At 40.2% G+C, this 19064-nt stretch overlaps 5 protein-coding genes across 5 annotated transcripts; 2 read left to right on the top strand and 3 right to left on the bottom strand.

The window, feature by feature from the left end:
- The first annotated feature begins 214 nt into the window (after positions 1-214).
- LOC136414640 (uncharacterized) lies at positions 215-881 on the top strand. The gene is made up of 3 exons (XM_066398792.1): positions 215-450; positions 500-631; positions 682-881. Exons 1-3 carry the CDS (start codon positions 286-288, stop codon positions 763-765), a joined length of 381 nt encoding a protein of 126 aa, XP_066254889.1. The 5' UTR covers positions 215-285; the 3' UTR covers positions 766-881.
- Hyccin (PI4KA lipid kinase complex subunit hyccin) lies at positions 714-3850 on the bottom strand. The gene is made up of 6 exons (XM_066398791.1): positions 3510-3850; positions 3001-3165; positions 2652-2947; positions 2367-2596; positions 2146-2286; positions 714-2084 (listed from the first exon to the last, which is right to left on the bottom strand). The coding sequence occupies exons 1-6, from the start codon at positions 3663-3665 to the stop codon at positions 1804-1806; spliced, it is 1269 nt and encodes a 422-aa protein (XP_066254888.1). The 5' UTR covers positions 3666-3850; the 3' UTR covers positions 714-1803.
- A 243-nt stretch (positions 3851-4093) lies between these two features.
- Positions 4094-8498, bottom strand: SA (stromal antigen). Its single transcript, XM_066398741.1, has 8 exons — positions 7183-8498; positions 6896-7106; positions 5937-6842; positions 5631-5884; positions 5197-5417; positions 4942-5141; positions 4600-4889; positions 4094-4548 (listed from the first exon to the last, which is right to left on the bottom strand). The coding sequence occupies exons 1-8, from the start codon at positions 8352-8354 to the stop codon at positions 4407-4409; spliced, it is 3396 nt and encodes a 1131-aa protein (XP_066254838.1). The 5' UTR covers positions 8355-8498; the 3' UTR covers positions 4094-4406.
- A 149-nt stretch (positions 8499-8647) lies between these two features.
- mEFG1 (mitochondrial translation elongation factor G 1) lies at positions 8648-11881 on the top strand. Its single transcript, XM_066399198.1, has 3 exons — positions 8648-8789; positions 8891-9378; positions 9436-11881. The coding sequence occupies exons 1-3, from the start codon at positions 8724-8726 to the stop codon at positions 11120-11122; spliced, it is 2241 nt and encodes a 746-aa protein (XP_066255295.1). The 5' UTR covers positions 8648-8723; the 3' UTR covers positions 11123-11881.
- On the bottom strand, positions 11846-18965 carry LOC136414905 (ATP-binding cassette subfamily C member 4-like). Its single transcript, XM_066399189.1, has 15 exons — positions 18606-18965; positions 16819-17073; positions 15867-16303; positions 15655-15811; positions 15305-15600; positions 14950-15256; positions 14399-14900; positions 14146-14321; positions 13841-14089; positions 13571-13793; positions 13295-13519; positions 13063-13243; positions 12577-13006; positions 12038-12523; positions 11846-11968 (listed from the first exon to the last, which is right to left on the bottom strand). Exons 1-15 carry the CDS (start codon positions 18677-18679, stop codon positions 11908-11910), a joined length of 4059 nt encoding a protein of 1352 aa, XP_066255286.1. The 5' UTR covers positions 18680-18965; the 3' UTR covers positions 11846-11907.
- Positions 18966-19064: the final 99 nt, after the last annotated feature.

Raw genomic sequence — 19064 nt, 5'->3', positions numbered from 1 at the left:
CAGTAATCAGTACCGGCCTTGGGGGGGCGGGGGCGAAGTTGGACAACAGCCCAGGGCAGCGGACTTTCCTGGTCGGTCGTTTTTCTTGAAAGTAGGGGTGATTAAAAATGTTGCCCCGGGGCACCAGACTGACCAAGGCAGACCCTGGTAGTAACGCACAAAATTACTCGATGTTTTGGGTCGTTTAAAACCACAAACGTTGTAACAGCAAAATGAGCTTAACTTTAAATAAAAGGGCTGTTTTTAACGGAAAATGCCGCGCGCATCGCTTTGAACTGAGGTGGTATGCGTGAAACTTACGTATCGATCTGGTTGCTCCTCGGATACAAAATGCTCGGCAAGGCCCTATTCCTAATATCTATTGTATCATGCGTTTTCGCTGTTCAATCGACGGACGGCAAAGTTACGTACACATTTCCAGAGTTTCCCTATAAAGAAAGTAAGAAAAACGTAAGTAAATTCCTCGCGACGAAGCAGCCGTAGGAAGTGATTTTTGCAGGAAGGGACTTACAGGGAAGTAGAGGCAGCCTGCGAAAAGGGCTGTCTCGGCAAAAGCGATCTTTCTAAGGTAAACTGCGTTCGGCAGTGCGTCTCGCCTTCGTGCTACAGGGATTTGTACCAACAGGACTTTGTAAGGTATGAAACTAATCGTGTTCACCATTACGTCACAGATTGTTCCAGCTTGAGGAAGGGGAGGTGGACGTAAGATTGAACTCTTTCAAAGGATGTTTTATTCAACGATACAACAAATCTCATCGCCTGTAAACCACTGGTCATGTCAACAAACACCGATTATAAGTAATTAAGTACATATCTAACGCTTTTTATATGAACGATCCTATTAACAATAAATCATATATTCTTTTGAAACAAAACGCTTTCACCAAAATAATTATTATCAGTTTCATATGTTGCAGCATTCCACTACAATTCACATGCAATCTTAATTAGATCAGCTACTATACGTACAATAATTAGTAATACTCCCAAAAATACTACCTGCATTGCTGTGATTGCAATTTTAAACGTCAGTATCTTCGGTTACTACATTGTTCTTGTGAACTTGCGTACATGCCCATCATCTATTTCTCTACGCATTTAAACTTACCTAAAAATCACAATTAAGTTATTTAAACATTAAGAAATAATACCACATAAGTATAATAGTGTAAGTTCTTATTTCTGTATGAACTGATGAAGGTATACTAGTAAACCGAAGATTTCGATAATCAGTATGACAATAATATGGCCGGATGAATTTGAAAAGCGGCCACAATGATTAAAGAACAGCCAATACAGAATCTTATAAAGAACTATACATTGTTACAATGGAGACGTCGTGATTACATCTACGTTATTATTAATATCACTTTATACCTACTTAATACGACCGATTTGTAATATTACGAACTATTAATTTGAGTGACATTCATCAAATATTTTTTCACAACTGATGACGTCAAGGCCCTTATCCTCCAAACCACTATAGAAACTTACAGGTAACGATGAGAAGTAGGAAATATCAACTGAAACCATGGTATTAACAATGAATGGCAGGAAGAACATTAATATTAGAGTTGTTGCAATAACGTAACAAGTGAAACCAAGAAGTTCATAGGTTCCCACAATTCCAAATTGGGAGAAACTAGCCCTAAAAAGATCACAGGGTGCCTCACATTAAAAACACAACGTACCGACTTAACAACCTTTGGCAAATACAAAAATAAATATGAAAAAATACTTTACTATTTATTTCCTAAACAAATTTGCATGAGCCACCCTGCAGGTACATCCAAACCCGCTTTAAACTGCGCTCACGTGCACAGCACTATTATAACCTACATCAGTGTTAGATGAATCCGTCAGCCCATCAATGGTCGAGTTCATTTCCACCCCCTGATCCGCTTGCACAGAGTGTTTCGCCTTGTCCTTGTGTTTCTTCGTCAGACCCGACAATTTAGGTAAATGCTTCAAAGCACTCACGGCTTTGCTTTTCGTCTTGTCGTTCTCTTCTTGCTCTTCCGATATGGAATCTAAGGGCAAGTTATCTTGTTGCTGTTGGTCGTCTTGGATGGGAATGTCGTCTGTAATAATTGGAGTTTGTTATAGTTATGTTATCACCCCAGGAATAACAACGCAACAAACCAGGGAGTTTTCTCGTTCTAAAGGAGGCGTTTGTAATCATCGATTTTGAGACACTGTGAGTGTGTGAAGGTCTAGAAGTTACTGCTATTGAGGGTGAGTGCTGCAGTAAGTTCTTTATGGCACTACCCGCCAGAAGTACGTCTGAAAATGTTTATTATGCACAACTTAATTAAACTTGCCTGATATAAAAATGATTATAGACGTTTATTTAGTTTATATACCTGACAGGGTTTCATATGCAGCCCTTTGAATAATATCATGTAAAGCTTGAATGGCCCCATTCGCACATCTTTCGGCCCCGTGATATACTATATGTAACAGTTCAATAAGCAATGGCGCAGACACCTGAACTCTTGGCAAAATGCTCAGTAGTGGCTGCTGAAAACTACTATCACTTGCTATGGAGCTGCGGTTGCTGCCTGAATTTAAGTGAAACCCTTGTGTAACTAACCTATAAGCAGTCCTAATTTAAAAAAAGCACTTTTCACAAAAAATAAAAACCCTACCTAGAAATGCCGCGACAAGTAAACTCAATCCCCTGAGTGATCACATTGGCCAACTGTTGATTATATAGGAATATCAGAGCCGTAATAACCCTCTGCCTGTTTTGTGCATTGAGGTTTTCCACTTGAGGTAGAGGACCCCAGCTGACTAGTTTAGTATTGCACTCCTCCCACCTCCTCAGGGAGCTCTCAGCAATGAAAGCTGGTTCTAAGGTATTGGAGTCGTGGTAAATGGAAGACTGAGCAATGCTTGGGATTCTAAAGGATAAAGTGCGTGCCTGGCCCTTGTTATCTATTACCTATATATGAATTTTATAATACATAGAAAATTAAATAATTATCTTGCACTTACTTCAAGGTTGTACAAGCTTACAAGTAAGGTTTGCACCGAAGTGCATGACTTGTCTGATAGATGTAAGAATACTAAAATTGGGAGGTATTGCAGAGCAAATCTGCGCAGCTGTGGCTCTCCGGATCTGTAGAAGTTTAAGAGTTGCTGGCATATCCCCTCTATCAACTATAAAAAATTAGCTTTTTTTATGCCAGACTTATAAAATACATGAATGAAAAATTGAAGAGAAAACTACCAGGTGTATTACCCATTGCATTACCCCCCATTGCAACTTCTCAAACTATTTGTGCAAGCAGTGTCTGAAGTTTGATTATGAAAAATCTTTATTAAACAACTATTTACAGTTAAACACCAATTCTAGTATCAAGGAGGCACGAGGTTTGAATGGTAAGATGGCTTAACCCAAAACTACTCCCAATAAATCTTTGACGCAAAATTTGAGTCCAATCATACTTTGAACTTAGGACCCAACACAATTGTTTACTATTAAATTGGGTGCTTTAACTTACATTATCTGACTTGTACTTGTGGGGCTCCGATAGAATATTGTATAGGGCTATGATAACTTCGTGATTATGTTCTTGTTCCGTTGAATATGTGTGAATTTCGCTTTCGGTGAGCGACTCAAACTCGTCGATCCATTCAAAGACTATGGTGTATGCCATGACTGCTTCCTTGAGGATATAACCACCGATATGAATGTCACGGACCAGCGGAGAGTAAACTTAATAACGCATAATTGAAGCACCAAGCGCTGGCGGGGGGAGGTCAGACCTTGCTAATGAAGCTATTTTTGCAATTAAAAATTTAAAAAAATAATAACTTACAATGTTGCAAAAAGTTGAAATGTCAAAATAAATTTTTGGACGTCAGGTAACGTCATAGCGTACAGAATAAGTCAATGACAGATGGATATTTTATAAGACAAATATATATATTTGTGACGTCACACAGATGCATCTAACCTATAGATTTAGGATGCCTCCAATTGTGCTAAATAATTTTAAGCAATCTTTCATACGAATATGCTTCTTCGTAAATAATAGATTTAAAATTTCACGGATGCAGGTAATTTTCTTCAAAAATTTGTACATCATTGAGTTTACTCTATTAAATGGAAGCAAAAATTAATCACCAACTTACGATATTAGGATAAATTTGCCTGGAGCCAAAATAATCTTCCAACTCCTTTAGCGGCATGATGGATCGCACTTAATAAATGAAACACGTGCATACTAGAACTTATAACTGGTATAAACTTATACGACCTTACAAATCAATAGAGCCGCCTGGCGGTTCACACAAAAATATATAATTCACTTCATCCATACTCTGCACCTTTTCTAGCTTGATAAATAATTCAAATCACGGCAAATCCAATGATAAATACCCCCCGTTTATGAATCTTAACCGTACAAATTCCCAGGAAATTCTTGGTCGGACAGAGTGTCGTCATCGTGCTCAGATTCTGGATCTTTGCGTTTGCGACCGTACGCCCTTTTACTGGTTGTGGGCAATTGGTCAGTCTCACCATGTAGCAGCGAATTCCTTCAAATGAACAATAAATTCACGAACAGGGAGCGAAAGGAGGAATAAAACCTGTAAAGCTGCAAAGACTGCCAATCTTCACCCCTACTGCTGGGCATTCCAGTGTGGATTCGCCGATCCAAAAACGTCATCACGACTTTTTTGTCCTGTTTTAAGAGTTTGTTGGTAAATTCAGCCAGGATTTCCAAGAAGGGGAGGTTGGGCGGAGGCCCTGTGGGGTCCTCAGAGTTCTCAGCCCCCATTACTGCGAACAATATGCCAGCCCTGTGAAGAGCAGTGATGGCTTCCCGATTTTTAAGGGCATCCAAACCGAAAGATAACGCGAATCTCTTTGCTAATTCCTAGTTAAAGACTTCATTGAGCAATTACTATTTCAATGGTAGAAATGGCTACCTTTAAAGCAAAGAATTCCTCCTGTTGTCGGATATTGCGGCCGCCAGCCCTTTGCACCTCATTAAACATCATGTTTAAGCTGAGACACATCGTAAGGGCGCAATTGACTTTATTAATTTCACGGGCTTTGCCTAGTGTTGTTTTGATTATGTCCCCATATTCGTTGTAATATTTGACGTAATTTTTGAATACATCGGCACCTATATTCAGAGACATAATAAAATCTGTGTTACACGTAGGGTAAATAATAATTACCTGATTTTGTAGGCATGATATTGTAAACGATAAGCTTGCAAAATGCGGCCAAAAAGTTGCGCCTCTTGTGCAACTCTTCGATTTGCGGTTCTTCGTGGTCGCTGTCCGGTTCAGGGATAAATACGTAAGTTTGTACAAATTCGTTTAACAATTCCTGGAGTTCTTTACTTGGGGCGCAAGATAATTCACCCAAATATTCGTGCCCGGACTTCAGTTGATCGCTGGAACAACAATGCATTTTTATAAAAAGGGTAAATCTTCTTGACAATCTCGAATATGAAAATTTCCACCAGATTTGTTGACGGACGTGAGTTAGGTCGAGCCAATTTTTCTCAAATGAAAACCATGTACTTTGAAGCAAGACTCTGCGTTAACTATTTGCCCATGTTTCTCTGGACAGTCTGCATAAATATTAGAATATCTTAACCGCTTACCTGAAAATTATTAGCAAGTCGCAGAGGCCCACATAGGCCTCTTCTTTAATGTTCACATGAGGCGATTCCCGAATCAACGTTTGGGAAGCTTCGAGGAACTCATCTAATTTGTTTCTGAGGTCTTGGACCTCAGAATGCTGAAGACTCGCCTGTTCTTGAGAGGCTTCCAAATCTCTAAGGGCCCAAAGAAGGTAGTAGTAGCAAGAACTAAGGCAATATTTGAGGGCTTCTGGAGGTACCTTGCTTTCAACATCCTGCAAATTGTGAGAAAATTTAAAATGCCAATTGCTGCATAAAACTCATCACTTTAAAATCCTGAAACTGCGTCTCCCACAAATCCCACTGGTTCAAATTGTGGCAAGCATAAAACATTGAGACTTTCTTCAGTGAACTGACCACATTAAATATTTCATCAGCATTGGGAGTTTCCTCCCCCAAGAGCAAGTTCCTCCAATCATCTATTGCCTCCTTATAGCTCGACACAATTACATCTATTATGGTGGATCTTGCCACGTCGCATCTAGTGTAAATCGCGTGTCCTTCAGTACACAGCACTTCAAGAGTTTTGGCAAGGGTTTCCAACACCTCCGGCTCATGATGGACTTGCACAATGTACTTCAATTTAGTCAAAAGAGCTTGTAAAGAACCCTCCTGCCGTCCACTAGTGTACAAATCAAGATCGAAATATTGGGGAATGCTCAGTAGATTGGCCAATTTTTCTGGGTCAGCAGAGAATTTGTCCAGCAAAGGCGGCAAGGTGACTATAAAGTGCTCAGTCAGTTTCTGCTTGTCTTCTCCAGTCTGCTTGATTTCGCGCAATGAAGAAATCTTTCTGTTGGGCCCCCTGCCAACAGGAGCGTCGCCCGTTGCCGCTTGTTTCACGCAACAAACCATAATTTCAATCAAACTGGTCTCTTGCCGATTATCTAAGGGGTCCTCTTGAGGTCCAGGCTCCTCCAACAGAAGGTCAGTCATGCACTCCCAATCTTTCATCATGGTATTCGATTCGATTAGCGAATCGACAAGATAAGCTGCATGTTCGTGAAGTTCAGATTCAATGAAAAACTGCACTAAATCACGAATAAACGGGGTATTTGGCAATCGCCTTTTACCCCTACGAGTTTTGCCTGCATCTCCATCACAAGGTTGAAATAATCTCTCATTTAAAAATTCACCAGCTGCCTGAGCTACAGCTCTATGTGATGAATACACCTATAAAAATTTATTTTTGAAAAATTAAGACATTTACAGGCCAGGAAACTTACCAGTTCATATACATGTTCACAGTCCTTGTCAGTTAAAATTTCATGATGGTGCTTTAAGATAGAAATAACCAATCTCACAGCTTGAACTGCTACTTCATACTCTTTATCTAGCGTCATTGCAACTATTCTGTCTTTGAATTTGTTTGTAAAGAGCTCAAGTTTTCCTTTAAGCTCCTCACTTGCATACAACGGTTGTAGAGCTTGTAGGCACCTAAAAACAATTGTAATAAAATTTATAAACAATGCAATGTTTGTAAGACTAAGTATAACAACTCTTTCGGTCTTACCTAAGCCTGACTTCTCCAACTTTATCATGTAAAGTCCAACCAATATACTTCAAATATGAATCATCCAAGAAATTAGCATGGAACTTGTGCATCCAAACTCCTATTTCTGTCATGGCAATCGCTCGAATTTCTGGTAGCGTGTCCCTATATCTGTGTACAAACACTGATTTGAACATGTAGGTCAGCATATTTTTGATCTCATCCATATTTTCCTCCAACTCTTGCCTTTTCCCTAGAAGTGCCTCTAATCGATCACTGGCTCTTTTTTCTCTAGATTTCTGCCTTTCTGCTTCATACTGTCTCTGAGTGTTGTCCAAATTAATGGAAACTGTCAAAGCTACATCCACTAAAGCAGTCATCAGTTTCATAGCTCCAAGAGTGGCTGTGTGCCTAAATGCTCTAACTTGGGAGTCTGACAGTCCTGTTAATAGTGAGATGACATTATCCATCAGGAACTGGTCGTAGATAATGGTGTATTGGCATTGCTTGACCAACGTTTGAACAAACTCACAGAAATTCTGTCTGAACTTTTTCCATGATTGGCCAGCCATTATTAATGGATATTCTCCAGACTCTTCATCAAACTCTTCAGTCATTTTACGAATAATTGCTGCATGTTCCATTTGAGCCTGCATTTCCTGGGTAATTCTCCCTTTACATCCCGCAGCATTTATGAAAAATTGCATTAATGAAATCAAGGCTGCTTCCTTGTTCACCTTATAGCTCTCAATCCAATCATCCACAACATTTGTTAAAGATACCTTGCCACTCTTAATAATATTATACAAAGAATCATCATCACTATCAGTTCGGAAATGAAGATCAATTGTAGCATTATTTTTCCTGCCCGGAGGCCTGCCTCGGCCTCTACCACGTCCAGGTTTCTCTGGAGGGGGCGAGTAAGACATAGGAAGAGGAGGAGGGTTTGTAATGCCTCGAGCTCTAGCTCGAGTCATCCTGCGCCCCATTCCAGGGGTTGGAGGAGACTCAAACATGCCGTCTGATGACGCGCCGGAGGTGACTGCCTGTTCAGCGTAAGAAGACTCCCCATAATTGCCATAAGCACCAGTAAGATTTCCATAATGTTCAGGTTCTACTTGGGGCGTCATCGGATTATCGTATTCGGGTGGAGGGTCGTCCAGGCGGATTCTTTTGCCGCCTCGGCGATGCATTTTGATGTATCGATTTATTTAAGATATTTATGTATATTTTGTAATGTTTATTCGTTGGTTTACAATTATTTTTGACTAAAATTTAATTGTAACATTTATGTTTGAAATTGGGGCAAACGTAAACAAAACATGAAATGGAGTGGGGTCAATGACGTTGCTTAGGATTGAGTAAAAGGTACGCGTGTTCTTGTCTAACTAGCGTAAAGGGTCAGTTAGAAAAGGACAAAATCTGCTATTGATTCAGCCGCCATTTTATTTAAAAAATAAATTTCCAACCTCACTTTTTCGATGATGTAAGAGTTAACCTCAATGTGACTTCCCTTCTCAATACCCGACTGATTCTACCTTCTTTTAAATTAATCTGCAACAATGACCATAATTAGAACAATTCAAATTGTTAAACCCAGATATTTAAGAATGAATAGGCTGACAACGGTATGAATCTATTAATTACTTACTTCAAATTCTGACTATGCTATTCTGCTTAGGTTAGAGAAGAAAACATGCTCAAGTCAATAATTTATTCTTAATTTCAGCGTTATCAATCATCACATGCAGTATTTGCAGAACACAAGGAACTATGCAAAATAAGAAACATAGGAATTTCGGCTCATATCGATTCGGGGAAAACCACCCTCACTGAAAGAATCTTGTTCTATACTGGTCGAATTGAGGCCATGCATGAAGTCAAAGGTAAAGACAATGTGGGAGCTGTAATGGATTCTATGGAACTAGAAAGGCAGCGTGGTATTACGATCCAGTCAGCCGCTACATATACTTTATGGAAAGACCATAATATAAATATAATCGACACTCCTGGACATGTTGATTTTACTGTGGAGGTTGAGAGAGCACTCAGGGTGTTGGATGGGGCTATTTTGGTTTTGTGTGCAGTTGGAGGAGTCCAGAGTCAGTCCTTGACAGTTAACAGGCAAATGAAAAGATATAATGTTCCATGCATAGCCTTTATCAATAAATTGGATAGAATGGGGGCCAACCCTTATAGAGTTCTTTCACAGATGAGGTAAAATAATTATTATTATGTTTAATAATTGATTTAACTGGAGTTTTTATGGTTCAGATCAAAGCTTAATCACAATGCAGCTTTCATTCAACTGCCCATAGGGCTTGAAGGGGAGTGCAAGGGATTAGTAGATATAATAACTCAGAAAGCTATCTATTTCGATGGGACCTTTGGGGAAACTGTGCGTTTTGATGAAATACCTCAGGATATGCGCACTGAGACTTCTGAAAGACGCCACGAATTAATAGAACATTTGTCCAATATAGATGAAACTTTAGGAGAATTATATTTAGAAGAAAAATCAATCACTGAAGCCGATATCAAAGCGGCAGTTCGCAGAAGTTGTCTGAAAAGGAGTTTTACACCTGTGATGTTGGGTACAGCTTTAAAAAATAAAGGAGTACAGCCCCTGCTAGATGCAGTTCTTGACTATTTGCCAAATCCTGGAGAGGTTGAGAATTTTGCTTACAAACAGGTGGAGAATGAAGATGAGGAAGGAGAAAAGGTGGTGTTAAATCCTGAGCGCAGTAATAAAAACACATTTGTCGCGCTTGCCTTTAAATTGGAAGCCGGCCGCTTTGGCCAATTGACATATATGCGTTGCTATCAAGGAATGTTGAAGAAAGGAGATACAATCTACAATGCGCGTACACACAGAAAAGTGCGTATTGTCCGGCTCGTTCGCATGCATTCAAATGAAATGGAAGATGTAAATGAAGTGTATGCCGGGGACATTTTCGCCTTGTTTGGAGTGGACTGTGCCAGTGGAGACACTTTTGTTACAGATTTGCAATATAACATTTCTTTGGAATCAATTTTTGTACCTGAACCTGTGGTTTCCATGGCCATTCAGCCAAAAAACAACAAAGACAGAGACAACTTTTCAAAGGCTATTGCTAGGTTTACCAAGGAGGACCCTACCTTTCATTTTGAGTACGACAGCGACAACAAGGAAACCATTGTGTCAGGGATGGGGGAGTTACACCTGGAAATTTATGCTCAGAGAATGGAGAGAGAATATAACTGCCCAGTGACACTGGGCAAGCCCAAGGTAGCCTTCAGAGAGACCTTAACAAGCCCTTGTGAGTTTGAGTACTTGCACAAGAAACAATCCGGCGGTCAAGGACAGTTTGGTAAAGTAATTGGCATTCTTGAGCCCTTGCCCCCACACAAAAACACTCTTCTTGAGTTCTCAGACGAAACTGTAGGCACTAACATACCCAAACAATACATCCCCGGTATCAGAAAGGGTTTCCTTGCATTGGCGGAAAAAGGTCTGTTAGCAGGTCAAAAACTCTCAGGTTTAAAATTCCGACTTCTGGATGGAGCTCATCATATAGTGGACTCGAGCGAACTATCCTTTTTCTTGGCCGCTCAAGGGGCAGTCAAGGAAACATTTGAAAAAGGGGTTTGGCAGTTACTTGAGCCCATAATGGCAGTGGAAGTCACTGCCCCTGACGAGTTTCAAGGGGCTGTAATGGCTCAATTGAACAAAAGACATGGAATTATCACTGGAGTGGAGGGAATCGAAGGATGGTGCACTATACACGCTGAAGTGCCTTTAAATGACATGTTCGGATATGCAGGCGAGTTGAGGTCTAGCACGCAAGGAAAAGGGGAGTTCACAATGGAATACAGTCGGTACATTCCTTGTTTGCCAGAAGTTCAAGAGAAACTTATCCTGGAGTATCAGAGAACTATGGGGCAGGTTCCTGAAAAAGACGTCAAGAAGAAAAGGAATTAGAGCATGTGTAAATTGCGGAATTGGAGCAAAGGCTGGTGGAGATTCTCAGAGGGTTTAACCCTATGTAAATATATTGTTATAAGCACAGTTAATGTTTGTAAATCAGATTTTTTTTAAAATGATCTTATCTATCGATTTTAAAATGTCTTGTTTCTCGCCTTAATGATAAGGTACTAAAATATAAAGTTTTGGTAGTAGGTTTTTGTACAGACTGTCAGGAAAAAAAGAATCAAGTAAATAAGTTAAAAATTAAATTACTCCATACTGGTGACGTACAATTTAAAATTTCCTTTTCCTTTTCTGGACATTCTGTATTAACAAGAACTACTCACTAATCACATCGACCAGAAAGAGATTCACAAGAACTAATCCTTGGTTGAAAATTTCGTTCGCCGCACCACTGCTATCTCCTGAGTGAAATAAAAAATGCGAGAAAGTGAAAAAGATTTTTTTCTTAGTACAATGTTATTTACAAAATTCGCCTGAAACCTTCAAACGCGCAAATAAATTAACGTTAAAATGCGTATATGCGAATATGATATAGACGAAATTAATTATGAATTAATAAATAATCTCATTCACCGATCTAGCGAGACGATATTTCGAGTATAAACCAAACACATCGTAATAGTGTAGACACAGGTAATACTTCCTAAAAATACAATGAGAACTTATTTTAAAAAACATTAAGTACTGTCCAATATTTTTGGTATAAAGTGGTCGGTTAAGCTTCAATATACAGCGATAAATAATTGATCACATGGTTTTGTTTATGCCATTTCGATTCATTGATCCTTTTTTTCAGTTGTATCGCCATTCTGGATCACCACCACCTCTTTGGTAAAACTGCAACAAGCGATAAAATCGTTACACTGAGTTGAAGCTAAGAAATCCTAAAAAATAAACAAAGCTCACCGATCTTTGTTCTTCTCATAAGCCCCCAAAGCAATTTGCTTCAATTTTTCCTCCATCTCTGATCCTGTTTGAGCCACCATTTTGGCAAAATAACTGTTTGCGTTTTGAAGTAATTCGTGCGGAGGAGCAAATTCCACCGCCCTCCCCCCATCCATCACCAACACTTTATCATAGTCCATAATGGTGTTTAGCCTATGCGCGATGGTTATTACTGTGCAATCCACAAAGGCCTCCCTTATGGTCTTCTGGATGAGGAAGTCGGTGTGGCGATCCACGTTTGCAGTAGCTTCGTCCATTACCAACACTTTATTATTACGTACTATAGCCCTGGCCAGACAGATCAATTGTCTTTGCCCTGCACTAAAATTACCCCCACCTTCACTCACAGCAGTGTCCAGAGACACCCCTGTTTGTTTCAGTTCTACACGGTCTAGGGCCTTCCACAGCTGGTCATCTGCACATATTTGAAATGGGTCCAAATTATACCTGAAATAAATTCGTTGGGTAAAAAGTCAGTCACATTAGACGATCAGACCTACCTAAGAGTAGCAGAAAATAATATAGGCACTTGTGGAATTATAGATATGGCAGAGCGCAAGATTCTTAGTCCAACTTTCCCCGTGTCTATAATATCAATCGCGACCAATCCTTCCACCTCCGCCAAACGGAACAAAGTGGCCACCAAAGAGGATTTTCCCGCTCCAGTCCTCCCGACTACCCCAATTTTCTCCCCGGGTCGAAATTCGACATTCAAGTCCCTGATTGAGGGTGGACTCTCCTTGGAGTACCTTAAGAAGGCGTGAGTGAATGTCACTCGCCCCTTTTGAGGCCAATCCAAGGGTGGTTTGTCCCCGGGAAGGGGCTCCCATGGTCCTTCATCTTCTAATTTTGTGTACTGCAGGACCCGTTCGACGCTAGTCATTGTCGACGACACCTCAGCAGACTGACGGACACCATATTGAAGTAATCCTATATAAGAAGTGGGTCAAAAGTTATATGATGCCACGAAACATTATTATTTGTACCTGTCAGAGCTAAAGTCTGTGATATCACCAGGCCCACGTCACCGGCTTTAATATTCACATCTCCGAATATCAAGAACTGGAACGTGGTAAATGCCAGAAAAATGGTGCTAATTATGTCCAGGTAGAAGCCCAAAGATTCGCTAGTGGCTCCAAATAAGAACCACGTCCCTGTATGCTGATCCTACAAAATCAACTGACTCATTAGAAAATAGCTTGGGTTAAAAATACAGACCTGCAAGGCATCGAATTCTTGGACGATCAGATTTTGAGCTTTAAACGCCCTGATTGTGGGCAAACCATACAGACTTGCAGAGACGTGGGAGAACACTGGAGCCCTGGTGGCGCCTTCCAATCTCTTAATATCCTGCCCAGCTTTCAAATAGACCACTCTCGCAGTCCAAAAAATTATCCCCAATAAAACAGCAGGAATGATCATCCAGGGACTTTTAATGAACACCTGCAAGGTTCAAGTTTGAGAGTTTTTAAAAGCTTGAAAGTGAAACTATACAATTCCCAAGATTCCCAACATGATAAAGAAGATTTGTAAAGTTTCCAGGAAGACTTTTGGCAATGCCTCATCGACGGCTCCCATGTCTTTGGAAAATCTGTTCAAAATGCGGCCGCAGGGGTTTGTGTCAAAGAATCTCATCGGGGCCTTCAAGATGCAGTTGAACATTTTGTTGTGCAGCGCTTTAGACGCACTCATGCAGACATTCATAAAAAGAGTGGATCTAAAAACATCGTCTAGAAACTTAACTTTAAGCACGGGAGAACTTACCGGGCAGTGGTCAGTATAATGGAAGCCAAAATTAATCCTGTATAAATGTAGATATAGCTGGGAATATCTAGACCGCTTGAGGAGTCAGCAGGCATAGCGTTCCAAGAGTTGTTATATGGAACTTTGTCAGGCAAAATTGTCGTCAGTTCTAATGGGATTGCGGTGGTAGTGGCTTTTAATTCCATAGTTGCATTGTACTCAAGGGTTTGATTTAAACGCTGACTGGATTTTGAGTCTTCTTGATTAGTCCTTCAAAGACAAACTCCTGAATTTCATTAAGCTTGTTAAGCGAATCTCCTATTTACCAATAAGTAACCCACATATCCGCAGCATTGCACGTAACTTGAGCGATGATAAATAGGAAGATTAAGAAAATTAAGGCACATATCGACGACCCCGATTTGTAGTACTCGACGTAAGTCGAGGTCTTTAAGGCTCCGCGTTCTAAAAGTTCGTCAGTCTCTTCAGGTTCGTCCCAGCTCTAGGTGTTGAAGAAAATAAAAAAGAGAAAAATAATCTGTTTTGGTTGCATGGGAAGCAGCAATTTTTTTTACTTACCGCCAATGAAGCGATTGACTGCAACGCCAACGACAACCCCCGGTCTCGATCCTCCACTTTGGGCACTTGTTCGCGATCAATTTTCTGCTCGGCCGCGTGGACCTGAATCTGCTGCTCTATCTCCTTTGATAAAGTGGACAACTCTTCGTGCAATTCCTCGTAAGTGCCCATTCTCTCGATCTTTCCATTGTTCATCACCACGATTAAGTCGGCCCCCTTCAAGAATTGCACCTGATGAGTCACGAGCACCCGCGTTTTCCCTTTGAGGTACCCCCGGATACAACCGTCGAACAGGTGTTTGGCTACGTGAGTGTCAACAGCACTTAAAGGATCGTCCAACAAGTAAACGTCGGCGTCCCTATAGACTGCTCTTGCTAGAGCCACTCTGGCCCTCTGACCACCGCTTAAGGCGGCTCCTCTTTCGCCTACCAAAGTCCGATCGCCGTGGGGGAGCTGCTCAAAGTCACGTTTTAGGGCGCAAGCCTGTACTGCTATTTTGTACCTATAAAATTTAATTTAAAAAATCGTTTTAGTAATGAGGACAATCTTGCCTCTCCTTAACGAACGGGACTCCGAAAAGAATATTTTGCCGCACACTAGAGACGAAGAGCCAAGGCTCCTGGGAAGCATAAGATACATTTCCGAGCACCTTCAAGCACCCACTATTGAGGGGAAGCTCCTTCAAGATAATTTGCAAAAGGGAGCTTTTGCCTGACCCTACAGGCCCCACCACACAACACAAAGTACCTGGCTTTAACTCCACAGTAATATCCAACAGGGTTTCCACTATAGGGTTGGGTACCCAACTAGCGGTGGCGTGCTCTAGTTTAATCAATCCCACATTGTTTTTGTCTTCATCTGCAAAATCCTCTGATTACTAGTTGTTTATCAAACAGAAACACATACCATCTAAAGAATGAGGATCGATGTTCTCCTCTAGGGCTAAAAACTCCTCAATCCTACGCATAGACACCTTGCATTCTTCATAAGTTGCCAAGGCGAGAGGGAAGAAAATTGCCATGTACAATTGGACCGTGTTTAAAAGCTGGGCCATAGAGAAGACAATGTCACCCCTTATGGAGTTGCCCATTAAAACCCACGTTATCACAGCGATGTAAAGAGTGGCTCGTTCGGTGAAAAGCATCAGGGCCAAGGAAAACCCTTTAATGTAGGATGTTTTCTGCACTATATCAATTTCTAATCTAAAATTTGATTACAGTGAATTACTGCATAGATCCACCAGAATGAATAATTACTTTCTAGCTAATTCAACAATCTTTTCAAAGGGCCTCTCCCAGGCATACATCTTAATAACCTGGATCCCCGCAGTAATCTCACTCATCTGTTTCACTCTAGTGTCTGTTAAAATGGCTATTTTGGCTCTTAGTTTGCCTTGCAGCTTTGATAGATAACCTATTTAGCCAACATTACAAAACCTGAATTCTCTAGATTATAGCAATCATTTTACCTTGAGCTAGGACCGCCTGAATGGTAATGGCGCCCATTGAAGGCAACGCTGCGAGTCCCACATAACAATACATAATGTAAGAGGAAATAACGAAAAGGATGGGAGTGATCCAAAAGTAGTGTAAGAACCACGAGATCATGTCGAAGCGTATCACGTCATTGGACAGCAAATTGACCAGCTGACCAGCAGCGGTTTTGCCTAATGAGGCCTGATTCAGCTTCAGCAATTTGCGGTAGATGAGAGAGCAGGCGGCTACCCGCACTCGCATTCCTATCCGTTGCACCCCCATGTTGCAGTAGTGTTCCAAGACTACTTTGAGGAAGGAAAGGCCCACCACTGCGCCCCCTAAAAACCAGCCTTGGCTCATGTTTTGGAAGCTCTCCTTGGGGTTGTCATAAAATTTGATATAATAGGCCAGGAAGACGGGTATCAACATTCTGGAAAGCGAAAATGGTTTAGGAGGTAGTAGAGTTAAACGCCAAAATGGTTTAAGTCGTAAGAATAGTGGAATGAGAAACCAATTCGTCGTTTAATACGGTGTGCGCGATGTTTTGGGTCGAAGCATGATTTGAGTTACCCTTTATTAAAGGAAGAGATAGAATCTTTTTGCTCGCCAATACGTCAAGAATTGATCGACTTAATAAGCTTTTTAAGCCTACACAAACTTTGTAAAACCGGCCAAACTGCATTTTCAAAGCTCCAAGACCCCATAAAAATTATGTAATTCCCTTCCTTTGTTCTTCTATCAATGAATGTCTTATTTCTTAAAGATTTAAATTCTACTTTAATCGACCTCATAACCATAAACAGAAAATCATATTTTAATTAGGTTTCAATTTGGGAAAACCCTGCTATTCAGTCATTAACCACTGGCATGACCTCATTTGATGATATTGAGTAAGAGCTTTTATTATCATCACCAATCGCGAAAACACCTTACTTGACAACTTACCGTATGACCACGCTCTGAATAAAAATGAAGGCTCCGTAGAAAAAGTAGGACTGTGCAAACGTTTTGAAAATGGCTCTTTTCAGTCGGGGCTTGGCCCCTTTTTTCTTCGAATGTTGAGCCCTAAAGACTTCCTTATCCCAATTGACCTCCAAGGCATTTCCCAAAGGCCCAGATAAATCCGGCCGAGTGCTGTTGTAGATATCCTTGACTTCTAAGTCCTTGCTGTAGCCAGTTTTAAAGAATGGCAATACCCAGCTGAAATTGATAACACAATAATTGACTTCTATGAAAGCACTTAACCATAATATACAGGCGACTTTGAAGTCTTATTGGGTGCTTCAACTATAAAGATCCCATTCAAGTACTGGCTATTAAGGGGGGCAACAGCAAATATGGCAAAACTTGAATTATAATAGCAAACAGTTCCACATTCCAATTTAAGTGAAGGCTTAAGTTGAGATTGATGGGATATCATAATCAGGGCCGGCCTTAGCCAGTCTGACACTCTAGACAAAATTTTTAATCACTGTCCCCCTGCTCCCAAGGGAAAACCTCCAAAGAGGAAAGTCCGCTCTTTCTCCTGGTCTGAAGGTATGGGCTATTGCCTCCTCACACAGCCGGTACTGATCACAGTACAATTTAATTCGCACAATGTGAGTATTTTCCATCCTGTTGATTGGCATTAAAAGCGTGAATGAGACAGTTTGGCAATCGCGTGGACAAATAATGATGGATGACTCAAAATTTCAATATTCCTTAAATATGAATACCCATTAACAGAACAATGAGACAAACTCAAGTGAGGTATTGATAAAATGAGAATTTTTCACATTCCACTTATGCACAACTACTGGCAACTGAAGTTAATAACTCTTTTCCTACTAAAACAGATTAACAAGGAGGATAATTGTCCTTCTAATGTGATAATTAGAAATTACTCATAAATATAGCAGCTTCACTGATGGTCCTGTGACATTTTCAGGCTGTTAAGTGGGAACTTCTGATAAGGCTTGCTATTTACTTAAATAGATTAAATAAAGGTCTTTCTCCTAAACAGCTAAAATGAGGGTGCCGAGGATTTTTAGGTCAAAATAATCAGAAGAGATTTATTTGCCTGATATTACTTAGAAATGGAAGAGATAAGTTTGTCTTTAATGTGAGAGCATGTAGACCAAGTCAAAGGCCACCCAAAAACAGTCAAAACAAGGTTATTATCTACGTAGGTTCAGAAGAAAAATGATCATTTTTTCACATGTAACAGACATTGATATGATTTTCTATATAACATATTTCAAGGCAGAAATCATGTAATTAAGCTTTGGTCAATCACGATAAAACTATAATTATTATTAGCAAAAAGTCCACATTTTATTATCACAAAAGTTTTATTAGCATTTTTATGATTATGAGCTGTGTTATAAGGAGAATTGACTTCATTTTTATATCCTTAATTATGAAAAATATGGATACTACACTGTCTCAGAGAAATAGGAAAAATCAGCATAAAACCTAGCTTTAAGAACTTAGATATATGAAATAAGTGGTGTTTAAGGTTTAAAGAACGTGGAATGAACATGAAAATGGCTGTGTTAGAATGGGTTAACTCAATCACCATGTGAACTCTGAGATTCTCATACTTTCAATTTCAAGTGGTAGAGTTGAGAAGCCTGAGGTTTCTGATAGTCAGTCAGGGATAGTTACCGAAATAAGTGTCAAAAAAAAAAAATCCGCTTAGGTGGGCCCCAACGCCTTGTAAGGACCGCAGGTTTACATCTTGGAAAACTTACCAAAAAAACAACCTGTTGCAAAAATTGGCCTTAATCTCAGGACTGGGGTTGTCGAACTTCTTTGTGTGGTCCATTTCACAGCTCTATGTTCGCGATTCCGCTGGAAACTAGGAAAGGCTCCGCGCTGTCAGCACCAAGAAATACCAACACAGGACTCAAAATCCTGCTTTTCATCTGAACATTCGTGCTGTAATCTGATGCACACAGTGGGAGCGTGACGATTCAGTACAAATCCATTTAATTATGGGACTATCTACAGAACAACGTGCCCGCCAAATCTAAAAATAGATAAGGACGATTTTCGGTTTAAATGGAAAATGAAAATGATTAAAATTTATTGGAAAACCGAAATGTTAGGTTAAGGAAAACGCAAACAGAAGCAAAAATTGGAAATATCGCAACGTCGCGAGAAAGTCAAATTTTTCCCGAAAGATTTTGAATTCGGGCAAAAGTTGAATT

Source organism: Euwallacea similis, chromosome 18 (genome assembly GCF_039881205.1).
Source record: "Euwallacea similis isolate ESF13 chromosome 18, ESF131.1, whole genome shotgun sequence".
Classification (NCBI taxonomy): Eukaryota; Metazoa; Arthropoda; class Insecta; order Coleoptera; family Curculionidae; genus Euwallacea; species Euwallacea similis.
Note: the sequence above shows the minus strand (reverse complement) of the source record. Positions and strands in the feature narration are given on the sequence as shown.

Bases quoted from the DNA above. Each gene is read 5' to 3' on its own strand.
- SA (XM_066398741.1), bottom strand. From the start codon at position 8,354: ATGCATCGCCGAGGCGGCAAAAGAATCCGCCTGGACGACCCTCCACCC. The intron at 6,843-6,895 runs GTAAGTTTCCTG...AAATTTTTATAG, and splicing joins GTGAACATGTATATGAACTG to GTGTATTCATCACATAGAGC. The intron at 4,549-4,599 runs GTTTTATTCCTC...GTTCATTTGAAG, and splicing joins CAGTCTTTGCAGCTTTACAG to GAATTCGCTGCTACATGGTG.
- Hyccin (XM_066398791.1), bottom strand. From the start codon at position 3,665: ATGGCATACACCATAGTCTTTGAATGGATCGACGAGTTTGAGTCGCTC. The intron at 2,597-2,651 runs GTAGGGTTTTTA...GACTGCTTATAG, and splicing joins ACTTGTCGCGGCATTTCTAG to GTTAGTTACACAAGGGTTTC. The intron at 2,085-2,145 runs GTTTGTTGCGTT...CAATTATTACAG, and splicing joins TAGAACGAGAAAACTCCCTG to ACGACATTCCCATCCAAGAC.
- LOC136414640 (XM_066398792.1), top strand. From the start codon at position 286: ATGCGTGAAACTTACGTATCGATCTGGTTGCTCCTCGGATACAAAATG. The intron at 451-499 runs GTAAGTAAATTC...TGATTTTTGCAG, and splicing joins ATAAAGAAAGTAAGAAAAAC to GAAGGGACTTACAGGGAAGT. The intron at 632-681 runs GTAAGGTATGAA...AGATTGTTCCAG, and splicing joins ATTTGTACCAACAGGACTTT to CTTGAGGAAGGGGAGGTGGA.
- LOC136414905 (XM_066399189.1), bottom strand. From the start codon at position 18,679: ATGGACCACACAAAGAAGTTCGACAACCCCAGTCCTGAGATTAAGGCC. The intron at 14,322-14,398 runs GTAAGTAAAAAA...TTCAACACCTAG, and splicing joins AGTCAATCGCTTCATTGGCG to AGCTGGGACGAACCTGAAGA. The intron at 12,524-12,576 runs GTAGGTCTGATC...AATTTATTTCAG, and splicing joins TTATTTTCTGCTACTCTTAG to GTATAATTTGGACCCATTTC.
- mEFG1 (XM_066399198.1), top strand. From the start codon at position 8,724: ATGACCATAATTAGAACAATTCAAATTGTTAAACCCAGATATTTAAGA. The intron at 8,790-8,890 runs GTATGAATCTAT...TCTTAATTTCAG, and splicing joins GAATGAATAGGCTGACAACG to CGTTATCAATCATCACATGC. The intron at 9,379-9,435 runs GTAAAATAATTA...TTTATGGTTCAG, and splicing joins AGAGTTCTTTCACAGATGAG to ATCAAAGCTTAATCACAATG.